Source organism: Pleurodeles waltl, chromosome 2_2 (assembly GCF_031143425.1).
Source record: "Pleurodeles waltl isolate 20211129_DDA chromosome 2_2, aPleWal1.hap1.20221129, whole genome shotgun sequence".
Taxonomy (NCBI): domain Eukaryota; kingdom Metazoa; phylum Chordata; class Amphibia; order Caudata; family Salamandridae; genus Pleurodeles; species Pleurodeles waltl.
In genome coordinates, this window is record NC_090439.1 from 354103592 (window position 1) to 354120056 (window position 16465).

At 44.4% G+C, this 16465-nt stretch overlaps 1 protein-coding gene across 6 annotated transcripts in view; it reads right to left on the minus strand.

The window, feature by feature from the left end:
• LOC138282379 (Y+L amino acid transporter 2-like) overlaps positions 1-16465 on the minus strand; it is a 588082-nt gene that overhangs the window by 200650 nt on the left and 370967 nt on the right. For all 6 annotated transcript variants that reach the window (XM_069219875.1, XM_069219872.1, XM_069219870.1 and 3 more), the window contains one exon: positions 14284-14428. In XM_069219875.1, the coding sequence (XP_069075976.1) occupies positions 14284-14428 (145 nt within the window). The remainder of the gene's footprint in view (positions 1-14283; positions 14429-16465) is intronic.

Consider the following 16465-nt stretch of genomic DNA (forward strand, 5'->3'; position numbering starts at 1 on the left):
TGTGTGAAGCCAGGCCACTTCACACCTAATCAAGGCAGCCTGGCAGAAGCTGCTGCAGGCTGGCCAATCAGAGCACAGCAGCAAAAACAATGCAGAGCTGAAATTGGCAACTTTTTAGGTAAAGTCTAAACTTTTTACCTGGACAAGTTATATTAAATCCAACAACTGGAAGTTGTGGGATTTATTACCACAATCAATTTGATACCAAATTCTTGGTATGTAACATTTAAGGAGACTTTAAAATTTAAAATAAAGTCTGCCCATTCTAGCCTATGGAGGCCATTTACTTCAATGAGGGAAAAACGAATTTGGCTGTTTTTACCTCACCAGGGCTTATAAATCTATTTTTATAAAGTCCCTGCTTATAGTTACATGGCACCCAGCCCTAGGGGCACATAGGGCACACCTTAGGGGTGACTTATATGTAAAAATAAGGTAGTTTAAGACTTTGGAAGTACCTTTAATTCCAAAGTCGAATTTGCATATAACTTTAATTTAAAAGCAGCCAGCAAGGCAGGCTTGCTTTTAAAATGACACTGGGCACCTCAGCAGTGCACCTAGGTGTGCACCACCTATGCTGTGGTCCCTAAACCTACATGCCCTACCATATACTAGGGACTTATAGGTAGGTTAACTTAGCCAATTATAATTAGCCTAATTTGCATATCCATTTTACACAGAGCACAGGCCCTGGGACTGGTTAGCAGTACCCAGGGCACCATCAAAGTCAGGAAAACACCAGCAAAAAGAGGAAAATGGGGGAAAAAAGTTATGGGGCCTCTGCAATCAGCCCTGTTTTCTCACACAACCCCCCCCCCCAGCCCACACGCCCAGGAGACTCAGCCCAACCCTGGGAGAGTCTTCCTGGCTTGTTAGGCGAGGAAGACAGTGAAGAAAACTGTCTGTCCCGTTGCAGGGCCTACTCTGCCTTATATCCTCCTGTCAGGGTCACTCCCTATGGGTAGTGAAGCCATCCCAACAGCAAAAGGACCCAACACAAACTGAAACTTTCCTCTAGGGGGGTCTTCCTCCTTTCTCTCTGCCAACTTGGGTAGTGAGGTGCCCACCTCCCCTACTCCAAACTTTGCTAGGGCAACACCTAGCTTACCCAAAGAGGTCACCCAACACTTGAGCAACCCCACCATGACCAATAGGGTCAGGGGGCTTACTTTGCTATTGGCCCTGGGGTCTGCCTCCCAGGCCAAGTACAGTGCTGCCTGGAAGGCTAGCACCCAGCAGAGGCTACTGACAGCTGTCAGTGCACAGAACCACATCCTAAGCTCTCCACTGACAGGTGGCTGAGCTGCTTTAGGGGCATCTTTGGGGTCCTGGCACCCCTCTTGCTGTCTAGAGTGGGGGGCTACCACCTCCTGTGGCAGACACCCTCCTTCCACTCTCCCTTCTGTCAGTGCAGGGGCAACACCTTGCATCTGGACAGCTGCCTGACTACTCAGGACTTCCTTGGGGTCAGGTGAGGCCTCACCAGTGCCAACTCTGGGCTCCCCCCCTACTGGGGCAGAAGGCCCTTGGCTCCCTGGAACTCTCTTTAAGAGTGGCCTACCCTTCCTTTTCTTGGGGACCCCTGTCTCCTAACTGTAGGGACTGACTCCCCAGGACTTTGGGTTGGGGGGGCGCCTTGGGCGACCACCCCATCTGTGACCAGACTCACCTCTGGGAGGTCATTGCCCAGGATACAATCTAGGGGAAGGTCAGCACTGACTACCACCCTAATCCAGTCAAGGATACCCTCCCTCTCTAGGGGCACTATGGCTACAGGTTTGGAGGTGACCTCCCCTGTGGCTATCCTGACTTTCTTTGTCTTTCCTGGGACATACATGTCTGGGGTCACTAACCGGTCACTCACTATAGTGTGACTGGCACAGGTGTCTCTCAGGCCAGTGGTAGGGATCCCATTCACTTGAATGTGGTGGAAGTGCCTACTCCCACCCTCAGGGATCACCAGCTTACCATCTGGTCCTGTCTCCCAGCTCAATGCTAGGAGGACTTCATCATCTGAGGAATCCTCCTCTATGGCTACACTGGACAGCCCAGTGCTAACCACCTTCTTTGGACAGGCTGCATCTCCTCTGAAGTGACCTGTCTGCTGACAGTCAAAGCAAGCCCTACTGTCCAAGAGCTTTTTTAACCCTGGGTCTAACTGTCTCTGCTGGTCAGAGTGGGATTTACTCTCCTCCTTCTTAGGGTTCTGGGGTACAGAGGGAGTCTCTGTGGTGGGCTTACCACCTCCCTCCTTAGGTTTTTGGGGACCTGTCCCCCCCTTCTTGGAGTCTCCCCCCTGGGACTTGACAACCACCCTGGTTCTCAACCACTCATCAGCTGCCTCCCCTAGCTCTCTAGGGTTGGTCTGCTTAGAGTCCACTAGATGCTGGCGTAACCTTTCTTGGATACAATTGGTCAAGATGTGCTCTCTCATGATCAGATTGTATAACCCCTCATAAGTATCTACTTTGTTACCAATAATCCAGCCCTCTAGTGCCTTTAGTGAAATGTCCACAAAGTCAACCCAAGACTGGGTACTGACCTTCTGGGTGTCCCTGAACTTCATTCTATATTGCTCTGGGGTCAGACCAAACTTCTTGGCTAAGCACCTCTTCATACTAGGGTATGAATCTGCCTCCTCCCCCCTTAAGGTCAGAAGCCTATCCCTCCCTGAGCTGGGGACCAACTCCCACAAAAGGGAACCCCAGTATTGAGGCCTAACCCTTCTCATTTGGAGTGCCCTCTCAAAGGCCCCCAGCCACTTATCTATGTCATCCCCCTCTACATAAGCAGGAACTACCCCCTTGGGTAATCTGGGGCAAACTCCCCCACCCATGGACACCTCAGCTTCTTTATCGCTGCTTCCATCTCTTTTCTCTTTGTATGCCCACTTTTTCTTTTCTAGGGCCAGCTTCTCTGCTTCCAAAGCTATGTATGCTAGCTGGGCCTCCAGCTCTCTTTCTCTGATGGATGGGTTCTCTCCTCCTGAAAGGACCCCCTTCCCACCACTAGCTTTGGATCTGCCCCTAGTGACTGTGTTTACTGAGGACCGTTCTTCCTCATCCTCACTTGGGCTCAGATGCCTTCCCTCCCCTGAGTGGTTAGAGCTTGCATCCTCCCTTCTTTCTCCCTCCTCTGGAGCTTCTTCTGACTCTACCTCTTGGGTCTCAGCCCATGCTGTCAGGGATGTGATCAGGATTTGCTTCCTGAGATCAGTGGTTGCAGGCAACCCTCTTTCAATACACAACCCCCTAAGCTGGACTACTGTCAGTGTGGGTAGGCTAGCCAGATCAAGCTCCATGGTTCCCTAGTTTTGTGTCAACAAAAACTCTTTGCAAAAATTGGAAACAAGAATTTAGAAAAATTACAAAAATTCAATAAATGAAATTAATCCAAATTAAAAATTAAAAACAATTTTTGCACTAGGACAATTTAAAGGATTTTTAATTTGTTTTACCTAAAACTGTAACGTGATATTGAACACAAGTACAGGATCCCGTCGCTGCTTCCAATTATGTTGGAAAATGGGTTATTGGTAGGGCAGGTAGGTACCTACACCTAGCAACAAGCCACTAACCTCCACATAGGTACAGTTAGGTCTCAGTAAATTAATCCCAGCTCAACCCTTGGTAGCTTGGCAACGAGCGTCAAGGCTTAATTTAGGAGACAAAGTGTAAAGCATTCAAATATCACAAAACAGTAATTAAATAAAACACAGGAAACAGTTTAAAAATCCAAAACCAATTTATAAAAATAGTTTATATTTTTATCTTTAAAATGACACAAAAACGATTAAAATCGGTTCAGGGGAACCGGAGATATGAATTTGTAAAGAATTATTACTTTTCTAGCGCTTAGAAACAAAAAGCGCCAATCGGGTCATCTGGTTGCACCTCGACCGGGGCAAAGTCAAACTTTCAGGCCGACCGCGATGGAGCCCTGCTCGGCTACAGGTCACGGGAGGCCTCGGTTAAAAAGTTACCTTCTGACTTAGTCTTTATTTTGAAGTTTTTCTTCACCGGGACGAACCTGCCAGTTGAATCCGACCTCCTGGAGCCCTTGTCCGGATATGCGATGTGGGTTTCCTCGGTGGAGACTTTTACCTTCGGACTTAGTCGTTTTTTCGAGATGAAAATCCTTCGACCGGGGTAAACCTGGATCTTGATCCGACGTCCATGGAGCCCTTCTCGGATACGATGGCTGGGAGGTCCCGGTCAACTTTTTACGTTCGGACTTAGTCTCTTTTTTGGATGTTTTTCTTTACCGGGACGAACCACGAAGTCAGGCCGGGTCGCGGTTGAGGCAAGCCGGCTAGAATTTCCGCGGCGGGTCGGTCCCTCTCTGGAGCTTTTTTCCAAAAATTCTCAAATCTTTTCCAAACTTCTGGGGCTTCACCCAGATGTTCTTTTAAGGTTCTTTTGGGGTCCACAGCTCACCCCAAGGGTCCAGAAGTTCTGTGATGGTCCTTGGGGGGTGCGGACTTCAACTCCCAGAATGCACCTGGCGCAAACTCCTTTTTGGACACTGGACAGTGGTCAGCTGGTCGCTTTCTTCATGAGTTGGTGCAGGGGACTCTGGTTAGCAATTTTTCACCTGTAGCAAACAGGGAGTCCCTCCTTGAACCAGTTGAAGCCAGGCAAAGTCCTTCTTGTGGTGAAGCCCAAGTGTGCAGCTGGTGCAGTCCTTCTGAGTGCAGGTTCCAGGTGCAGGCCAGGGGTCCAGCAGGGCAGTCCTTCTTCTCCTTAAGTTCTTTCTTCTTGAAATTTGGTGGGGATCTGAGGCGTGGGTGCAGGTCTGCCAGTTTTATCCTTGCTCCTGGGTGAAAAGCAGGGGGCCCTGGTTCTCCAATCAGGGACAGGGTCGTCCCCCTGTGATGACCACTTCCTGGGAAGTGTGGCAAAAATCCATCCCAGAAGGCAACAGTCTCTAAAAATCCAACATGGATGAATCTGATTTTTGGAGGTTACATCTGGCTGAGCCCACCCACTGGTGTGGCTAAAAATCATAAACACACCCCTCTCCTGCCCTCTCCTAATCTAATCAAGGGGGCACCTAATTGTCTGGGGTTGCAGGATGTGGGGGTGTTGCTGGGTGCTCCAAATGTCCTTCTCTGCCTTTGAAGACCAGTTTGGCAGCCCTCCCCCTTCCTGCCTCACCATCTGCTGAGGGGAGATTCTCTCCCCCAAGCACATTCCTTTGTGTGAAGCCAGGCCACTTCACACCTAATCAAGGCAGCCTGGCAGAAGCTGCTGCAGGCTGGCCAATCAGAGCACAGCAGCAAAAACAATGCAGAGCTGAAATTGGCAACTTTTTAGGTAAAGTCTAAACTTTTTACCTGGACAAGTTATATTAAATCCAACAACTGGAAGTTGTGGGATTTATTACAACAATCAATTTGATACCAAATTCTTGGTATGTAACATTTAAGGAGACTTTAAAATTTAAAATAAAGTCTGCCCATTCTAGCCTATGGAGGCCATTTACTTCAATGAGGGAAAAACGAATTTGGCTGTTTTTACCTCACCAGGGCTTATAAATCTATTTTTATAAAGTCCCTGCTTATAGTTACATGGCACCCAGCCCTAGGGGCACATAGGGCACACCTTAGGGGTGACTTATATGTAAAAATAAGGTAGTTTAAGACTTTGGAAGTACCTTTAATTCCAAAGTCGAATTTGCATATAACTTTAATTTAAAAGCAGCCAGCAAGGCAGGCTTGCTTTTAAAATGACACTGGGCACCTCAGCAGTGCACCTAGGTGTGCACCACCTATGCTGTGGTCCCTAAACCTACATGCCCTACCATATACTAGGGACTTATAGGTAGGTTAACTTAGCCAATTATAATTAGCCTAATTTGCATATCCATTTTACACAGAGCACAGGCCCTGGGACTGGTTAGCAGTACCCAGGGCACCATCAAAGTCAGGAAAACACCAGCAAAAAGAAGAAAATGGGGGAAAAAAAATATGGGGCCTCTGCAATCAGCCCTGTTTTCTCACACTGGGTCCCCGACACTCTAACCTGCAGTGCACAACCTTCTGATTTGTCCTCCGGCGTTGTGGGACTCCCTTTTCTGACTTCAGGTGGACTCCGGTTCACTCCTCTTCTAAGTGCCTGATCAGGTACTTCTGCAGGTGCTGCCTGCTTCTGTGAGGGCTCCCTGACTTGCTGGGCGCCCCCGCTTTCTCCTCATCCAAGTGGCAACATCCTGGTCCCTCCTAGGCCACAGCAGCATCCAAAAACCCTAACCGCGACCCTTGAAGCTAGCAAGGCTTGTTTGCGGTCTTTCTGCGTGGGAACACCTCTGCAAGCTTCTTCACGACATAGGACATCCATCCTCCAAAGGGGAAGTTCCTAGTCATCTTCGTTCTTGCAGAACCCACAGCTTCTACCATCCGGTGGCAGCTTCTGTACACCCTCAGCTGGCATTTCCTGGGCATCTGCCCACTCTCGACATTGTCGCGACTCTTGGACTTGGTCCCCTTGTTTCACAGGTACTCAGGTCTGGAAATCCACTGTTGTTGCTTTGCTGGTGTTGGTCTTCCTTGCAGAAACCCCCTATCACGACTTCTGTGCTCTCTGGGGGTTATAGGTGCACTTTACACCTACCTTACAGGGTCTTGGGGTGGGCTATTTTTCTAACCCTCACTGTTTTCTTACAGTCCCAGCGACCCTCTACAAGCTCACATAGGTTTGGGGTCCATTCGTGGTTCGCATTCCACTTTTGGAGTATATGGTTTGTGTTGCCCCTATACCTATGTGCTCCTATTGCAATCTACTGTCACTTTACATTGCTTGCATTACTTCCTTTGGCTATTACTGCATATTTTTGGTATTGTGTACACATATCTTGTGTATATTTGCCATCCTCATACTGAGGGTACTCACCTAGATACTTTTGGCATATTGTCATAAAAATAAAGTAACTTTATTTTTAGTATATCTGTGTATTGTGTTTTCTTATGATATTGTGCATATGACACCAGTGTTATAGTAGGGGCTTTGCATGTCTCCTAGTTCAGCCTAAGCTGCTATGCTATAGCTACCTTCTATCAGCCTAAGCTGCTAGAAACACCTCTTCTACACTAATAAGGGATAACTGGACCTGGTACAAAGTGTAAGTACCCCTTGGTACCCACTACAAGCCAGGCCAGCCTCCTACAGATAGGGATCTGTTTCAAAGTTAGTTTTTTTTTATTAATGCAGGGACCCGAAGGGACCTGGCACACTCATAGCCCTGGCTGTATCTGTTATCAAGGAAAAGCATTTCCGATTTGGTGAAGTAAGGCTTCTTGATGTCTTGGGCCTAACTCTTTTAACAACCTTTTCCATACATTGTGCTTGGTGTGGTGAGTAATTCACATTTCTCCATCTGCTGCAAGGTTAACTGTTTTCGATGGTGTTTTTTTGCTTCTTCATGGCATGGGTGCATTTAGGGTAGGTTGTTCATTTTCTAGGATGAGCTTTAATCATCTTAAACTCAAAAGAGACAAACTCGAGATTCCTTGCTCTCTCAAGTCTTCCATTTTGCCATCTCTTTTTTGGGGTCTCCCTTTCTGGCATCTTTGTTTGGGGCCCGAACCCATTCCAATGCCTTTTGTAAAACATTTGAGTGTAAAAATTAACTCAGCCTTGTCTTTGGGAAATCAGTTTACAGCAGTTGTTAAAACATGTTTTTTTCAGCAATTTACGCTACAACGTTTTCTCCATCTCTTTTCCTTTCCAAACAAAGTCTAGATTCTAAAATAATCTACTTTGACTCATCTAGACTATTGAAATTCAGTCTGGCAAACTATCTGATTCATAAACTCAAATTCACTCAAAATGTTCCTGCAAGGTTAGCGTTAGGTTTGGAGCTTAAAGAGCACATCTCCCAGACGTCAGCCAGTACTTAATGGATTCTGGTGAAGAAATCAGATTAAGTTCAAGATTTTGTGCTTAGCACACAAATCAATCTTTCCTCCTAACCTATCTGGGCTTTATCATTAGTTTCCTTGGTACAAGGCAAATAGAGCCCAAAGATCTAACAGCAAATGTCTCCTTGAAGTTCTCAGATCCTACTGGAAAATGATTGGGAGTCGCGCTTTATTAGTGTCCACAGCCACTTAGTGGAATACTTAGCCACTGAAAGTGTGGCAAGAAGCAGAAGACCTGAAATGTAAGAAGGCTTGAAAAATATGTTTCTTTCCTTATTCACATTACTGACTGTCTGATTGTTTTATATTAGAAGGTGCTGAAATATGTTCTGATAAAGCATCAAGATACTCCTTAGGGTGAATATTGTGCTCCATAAATACCTAACCTAACCTAGTTGCTGTGCAGTGCTTTTATGGGGAGTGTAACATATACAGAAGCTGATTGGGTATGGGTGCAGGTGTGGGATGAGGTGCCACAAATGCACACTGTAGAGGGAAGAGATGTGCAGGTAGCAGATTAATCCTATGAGCTGCTGGCATCAGGTGTGGCTAAGCTAGCTAAAATGGTGGTAGCAACTTTTAAGAGAGCCGAACTGACCCCGCTCTGTTCATCATTTATTCAGTGTTATGGGGCTAACATTTCTCCCCTAATTTTTTTAGCTCTGCAGCATGCACTTTGGTGACCACAGAGCTATTTCCATGCCTGTTCCTATACCGGTGCATCTATGCCCTCATCGGAGTCTTTTGGTATGACTGGGTGTGCAGCATACAGTGGCTGAGCCCTGCTTTGAAGGGGCACATCCCCGCCCCTCATTGGAGCAGTGTTGTGCACCTGAGAGTGTCGATCTATGACTGAGCTTCACTTCAGAGCCCTGGAGAGGTATTTGTGGCCCTGGATCTTACCTTGCTGGGTAACGTTTGTGTGCAGACCTGTGGCTTCAATGGAGAGCCCTTCATCGTGCACTGGGGGACCTTCATCAGAGCAGGAGACTCCACTCCATGGCAGACAGCATACCACAAGGAGTGCAGGGCCTTGCATATGGGACTTTGGGGTGAGGGTGAGTTCTTGCATATGTTTCTCTCTAAGGGAGGCCCCAGTACACAATGCCATGTGATCCAGCAGAATGATGCTGAAGGCCGGGGCCTACATGGGGCACCTTCCATGTCCTGCTCTCTGAACAATCCCCCTTGTGGGCACTGAGGGCCTCTATTGACATTGTCTTCCTCACTCCCCATATACTTAGTATCTCTATATTCTCTTATCCGCAAGCGCACTGCTATCCTTATGCCGCACCTCTTTGGAGTTTCTGGGAGCTGAGTTCCTGCACATAGACCTGCAGCTAAGGCACTAGCGTCAATCACATGGGCATCCTGTCCTGGGAGTCGGCTGCTCATGCCTGCCCTCTTCTCTCCTCATCTTTAAGGACAAATAAATATGGCTTGCTTGGAGTAAAGCGGGGCACTTCTGTTACATCTTGTACACCATCATTCATCGTTCCAGCATCTACCTTCCAGTCTGCTGCATCACCATACTACTTACATGGGGAGAAGACAGATCCCTAAGAGGCTTTCCTACTTCAGGACGGAAACAGGATAGCCGCACCAACTGGGATTTCTACCGCACCTGCAGCTGAAGAGATAGGAAGCGAACCTCTTTCCAACCCTATTTCTTCAGACAAACTGAATATGGTTTTGCAAGCTATTACTCACACCAGGACTCTTTGCTGCTGACCTTGGCTTGCTCCGCAATGACCAGAGCCAGCTCTTGGAAAGATTTAAAACTAATGAGAACCGGATACAGGGCCTTCAGGCCTGCACACTGAGGGCCTGATTCACAAAGGGCCTCTGCACGTGTGGCCGAGGCCCTGCAGTCATGGGGGAGTTTCCACAGTCACGGCAGAATCACCACAATGAGAATTCTCATTGTGAAGATTACATCAGAGTGTGGAGACTCCCCCACAACTGCAGGGCCTCTGCCACAAATGCAGAGGCCCTTTGTGAATCAGGCCCACAACCTTTAACAGAAGGTCGCAGAATTATTAGCTCATGTGATATCCTTCAGGGCAGAAGAAAGATGTGAAGAGGTACTTCTGCCACAAGAATGTGGACATAACTGGGTATACAGAGGTCCTGGAGGGAACAAAACCAACCAGACTTACAGAAAACAGGGTGCTTGATGAGGTGGTGCCATCAGTATTTTCAAATACGTTTGTAGTGGACAGGGTGCATCAAGGACGAGCCAGGTGACCACCCCTGAGGGCCCTGCACCAATCCATTGTGGCAAAAATTCTAAACATCAGGCACAAAGACATCCATTTAAGTACCGCCAGAAAAGACAGACACTATACTGTGGAGGGCAGCAGGATCATGTTTCTTCCCAACTATACCCTGGCTGTACAACACTGTTGGGCATTATTAATGAGAGTGAAACAAATCCTCATGAGTGGGCACAAGGTGGGGTTTCATTCATTCCATTTTCAAAAGACAAACACAATATCCCCACCAAAAAAACACCATCACTGATAACCAGGAATGTCTGGGGTATGTCCACCCTAAAGAAATGGCAGTACATAAACTCATTTCTCAGGCGCAGGGGTATGTAAATCGCATTTCTTCAGGGGTTCCAGTTATTAGATTTATAGAGTGCAACATTAAAGAGGTGATTGAGTTGTGCTTTTGTACTGCAATTTCTGCTCATACCACAGTTGTTCTTACTTGGTTGAGAATAGGTGTTCTGTTTAGACCTCTCACTTCTGAAGTGTACAAGGAAAGTTTATGTCCTGCAGGATAATATACTGGACAGTTTACCAATATTACTTGGTAATAGCTATGCCCCTAATGTTGAACAATCAAATTTCCTCTCTAAACTCTCCTCAGTCTTTACAAGATGGTCACTCCTGCCATTTGTTTATGGAGGCGACTACAATTATAATATGGATATTGACTTGGAATGATCATGCCCTCTACTCCCATGCATGTTGATACAAAATGTTAATGCCCTATCACAACGGCTTTCACATTAGTCCCTATCTGATGTGTGGAGGATTATCTGTTAGAATATCAACAACAACAATATTGGCTACCAGATATTGTGTCAAAAATATCAAGTTTACATACTTTAATTGTAAACGATCAAAACATTGTGTGAAAAATATCATGGAACAGAATATCGGCAAAGAAGGCAAGTATATAAAAATCTTAACATTTAAAATAATAAATTACCAAACAATAGTATATTCAAATAGAAACAGTTTAAGATTTTGGAGAATTTAGATTTACTATTACCACTCCAATGCAAGCAACTGTAGGGAAAGTGTTGGAATTTGGAGGAGTTACATTTACTATTCCCACTCCAATGTAACCAAAAGCAGGGAAAACCATGGACTTTGGAAAGGTGAGATTAACTATCCCCACTTCACTTGAGCAAAAGTAGGGAAAGGTTTGGACTCTAGAAGGGGCAAATTGACTATTCCCGCTACATCTGGAGCAATAGTAGGGGAGGTGTTGGACTAGGGAAGGGTCAAATTTACTCTCCTACTCCATCATAAAAAGCAGCTGAGAAAATGGTGGACCTCAGATTTACTATTCAACCTTAAAAGCAATATTATATAAAACTATATTAAAAAAAAAAGCAGTTAAATAAACAATATACCTACCTGTGATATTCTGCCTTTCAGTAATTTTGACATCACAATATATTTGACACAATATTTCTGTCCAACAATATTCTTCTGACGAGTTGTGCAAAGTTCAACATGGCATCTTAAATCAGACTTGATTTTTTGCTGAAATACTCAAAGTAAGCCTTCATGAAGTATTTTATAAAGTGAAACATTTCAAGATTTTTGCCTATGCTATGGACTCTAACATAAATCAAAGTTGTCATTGTTGCGTGCATTGCCCTACATATATATAAATGCTAATACATACTTCCTCAAATACGTTCATTCCTTTGAAAAATGTTCGTACTATTCCTCCTCATTTTTTTCTGAGGTCAGAAAATTGTGCTGACGGTTATGAGGATCTAGTCATTCAGTGCTGAAAAAAGTAGAGTATATTCTAGCACAGTAGAAGCTGTCACACGAATTGAGCCACTTGACCAACAGATGCATTGCATGAATCTACACCTACAAAACGGTCTTTGGCTTGCATACAGATAATCAAAAAGACTAAAGACAGTATCAGTGTTTTGAAAGAGGACACACTGGAGACAAACGTTGGGGGTGTCTACAGAGCTAGGAAACTCAGAGATGGAAGGGATCCTAGTGCTTTTATCACTAGGTGTCTTAGACTTTGGTCCTTAAGACATCCATTCGATAGGGCTATGAACACTGCTCCAGGGTCAGGGTAGCAGTATTGTTAAGACCCAAAGCATCCCATGAGAAGTCTTACACTGCAATACGGATAGGTATGATAGTGTGGCTAAAGGGGCCTTAAAGTACTAATTTAAGACATCGGTAGTACTAAATTAAGACACTAATTTGAGCTAGATTACAAAACATTTTTGACTTGAGCTATTACATGTCCTTGGTGGTAAGTAAGGTAGAACTAGGTGAAAACACCTTTTACCACTATCATGAATTTGTATAAGTAGGAATATGCCAAGCATATTTGTTGTGTTGCATTTTGTCGTGGCGATGTTGCTTTGTATTTTTTTTGCGCTGTTATTGTTTTTGCCTATTTATTGCCTTGTGTCTTTGTTGCGTTGCCCCACGGTTGATGTGCTGCATTGCGCTTTAACTGTTTTTTAGGTTGTTTACATCACATCATATCACAACACATCAAATAAATAACAAAATTGGTTTGTGATCCAGGCCCGACCCAGATGTCTGTGAGTACTGTAAATTGGTAGACAACTAATTTAATTCACTTATGTAGCTGCGGGATCCTAAAAGGATCTCGTGGTGCTTGGGCCAGACCTCCTGAGGATTTTCTAACATATGTATATCAAGGTTTTTTATGAAGGAGTTGTAGGAGGTGATTGCTTTCCATGAAGAATCCACAGCAGGTCGTTCCAGTTCTTAGTCGTCTGAATTCAGCCAATTGTGCAAGCACTTAAAGGCTACTCAGGAACACTTAAGTCTGATTCGACAGATAGGTTTACCAATGCAGCGATTGTCTCATCAGCATCAGATGAGTTATTTCTTAGGGTCTGATTTAGAGTTTGGTGGAGGAGTTGCTCCATTATACACGTGACGGATATCCAGTCGTCGTATTCCAATCTCCATTGGCTATAATGGGATTGTAATGTGGTAGATGGGGTATCCGTCACATTTGTGATGGAGTAACTCCCTCCGCCAAACTCAAAATCAGGCCCTATGTCCAGAAAAAAAGGCACATTCTTTGGTTCCCGCAAACAAACTCATCTGCTTAAAATGTGGCTAGTCTGCAGAAAATGGGCCTGACATATTCCAATTGTGAACACTTCCATGAGGCCACTCCTTGTACTGGGAAGATAAAGGGGGTTATTACAACTTTGGAGGAGGTGTTAATCCGTCCCAAAAGTGACGGTAAAGTGACGGATATACCACCAGCCGTATTACGAGTCCATTATATCCTATGGAACTTGTAATACGGCTGGTGGTATATCCGTCACTTTACCGTCACTTTTGGGACGTATTAACACCTCCTCCAAAGTTGTAATAACCCCCAAAGTGTTTTTCTTTTGACCTGGAAGCTACAATAACAATATTTACATTTTCACCTTGGGACCTTAGATCATACATTCATTCTCTATAACCATCTGGAATGCCCCTCTGCCTGTTATGTTGCATTATCTGAGCAAATTAGGATAACCTAAATTGGTTGGGAGGTGGTCAGTGATAGCAGTTGCTAATTGTACCCTGGCCTCTGATGCCACTGGCAGGATGCTTGGTACCACTGGTCTCAGGGGTCATGAAGGAAGCAGCCATAGCAAAACCTATACCAAGCTCTAATGTATGGAGACCAGATGGCTCCATGATTCCTCTTTCCATTCCTGGACATTGCATTTACAAATCATTGTAATAAAGTGTGATGGTCCAAGTGGTTCAATTAAAATGAACCAAGACTACAAATGTCAAAATGCACTGCCCCAGTGACACAGAGTAATCTGGTCACCCTGCTATGATGGTCCTATTTTCTTCTGTATGTTCTACCCAATCTTCTAGTCCTTCCACAAATAGAAAACTACTGAGGGTCTTCGTGCAGGAGGAGTTGTCTACCCTGTGATGCCAAAGTATATGTGATATTGCTTCAACAATGCCTGCCATTATGTTTAATCAAAGTCCATGACAATCAGGTGAAAATACAGATAAAGTCTATGTTCAAAGTAGGAAAAACTAATGATTGTCTTCAAAATAGTGAACATGAAAAGACACTGTTACCGCTCTGGATTTTTCATTTCTTCTGTGACATAGTTCAAGGCATCCCAACCTGAATACGAATATAAGGCTGAATAGAGAGCCAGCGCCATGGATCCTGGGTTTAGCTTAGAGCCTTCAAACGGTTTTTCAAAATTCTGAGTGTCACCTAAAAAATAAAAGCATAATGTTTTTGCTTTGTCTTGTTTTGTCCTCGGGAATCAGTGATTATAGATTGATTTCTTAAAAGATCTCAAACAACCATTTACAGCTCCTTAATTAATTGCCCGTCACATATTTCTGTTGAGGTGACAAATGAATTGGGCCCATATTTATACTCTTTGCGAGACGCATTTGCGTAATTTTTTAAGCGAAAGTGGTGCAAACGTACAAAATATAATTATATTTTGTAAGTTTACACTGCTTTTGCGTCAAAAAATTACACAAATACGGCGCAAAAAAAGTATAAATATGGGCCCAATTTACTTGGCACTGCAACAGAAATATGTGATGGGCAATTAAGGAACTGTAATTGGTTGTATGAGATCTTTTGTAGACACTGGAGGAACTTTGTCCCGTTTTTATACTTTTTTTGCGCCGCATTTGCGTCATATTTTTAAGCAAAAGCGGCACAAACTTACAAAATATAATTGTATTTTGTAAGTTTGCGCTGCTTTTGCATAAAAAAATGATACAAATGCAGTGCAAAAAAAGTATAAATATGGGCCCTGGTTCCGCCAGTGTCATTTGCACTTGTTGTACAATTGAAACCTTTGTCACAACCTGTACTAACAACATTCACTGCAAAAGTCCTAAAATCACTTCTATTCATTCCAACAATATTGTAATATAGGATTTTATTTTGTAGTTTCAGGTATCTTTGCAATAGAACTTTTAGGCTCTCATTGTGAGAAGTTAGGCAGGAGGTATAATTCTCAGACGGGAAAATAACAGAGATTATAAGCATTTGGGAAAAAGACAGGAAGCACATTTACTTTTCTGATTCCTGCATGCTTTCTCTGGTACTTCACCCACAAACGTTGTCTGTTGCAGCAGGAAAAATCACTGCGTGGACTGCAGTAATCCCACAAAATGTATCGTTTGAAGTGGCCATTTACACCTGTTACTTCACCCAGTGGAATTATACAGCCTCTATAATGAGTGCCTTAGAAGACACCCCAAGGCGTGGAGATGCCAATTGTTAGACCTGTCAGCTTTAGGTTATTCTTCTCCGAAACGTTTTATCTCATCCCCTCCTGTTTTATTGAGTCAACACCACACTGCTTGGAATCGGTCAGCCTGATTCTTGGCTAGCTCTCAGGGCCTCACCTACCACATCAGGGAATAGGTGATTTGTGACAACCTACACCTGACACTCTGACTCCTCAGGAACGTCATGGAAACATATCATACCACTTTTAATCAGTTACTTAGTTACTCATACAAGCCATTGAAGGACACAAGATGTAACCTGGATTTCAATACATTTATTGAAGCAGTTGCATCCTAGTGTAAAAAGCATGGGCTGTGATAATAAGGCAGATGAAACAGAGCACAGTAATCAACATTACAATGAACATGAAGACAATGAACAACCCCACCATTTTGTGCAATTCTGGGAAGTCTAGAGGTTACTGAGGAAACCCTATGTCTAGATCTGAGAGCATAGTGGTTGTAATCCTTCTGCCTGTCCCGATCTAAGGGAGTGACCCTCAGCCCCATACCCGAATAGGATTGAAAGGGTCTGCCTGTTGTCCAGATGGCAATCATCTTGAGAAGCTGAAGAGCCAGCGCCAAGATCAGCAAAGATGTCTACAGTGTGATACGCATCCAAGGACGGTCATGATCGGAATGCCCTCTACCCTCCTTAGGCCTATGTGTTGTTTATATAATAATCTATTCAGAGAACAGGCCTGAAGTAATGATGTGTCTTGTGGATAGGAACCGGCTCCTGGACCAGCAATATGAGTTGGCATATCATATACCGTACGTGGCAGCCTTGGACAAGGCAAAGAGTGCATGTTGTACAAAGACTGACAACATGTGCAGCATGAACTATGTCTTCTTTGAAATAGGCAGCTGATTAAAATATAAAAACAATTAGCTACAAGGATTCTTTGCTAAAAAATATGAAAACAAGTAAAATGCGTATGAGTGTAAAAGGCACAGGCTGTGGAACTAGACTAAAATATGGGTGTCCAACCTA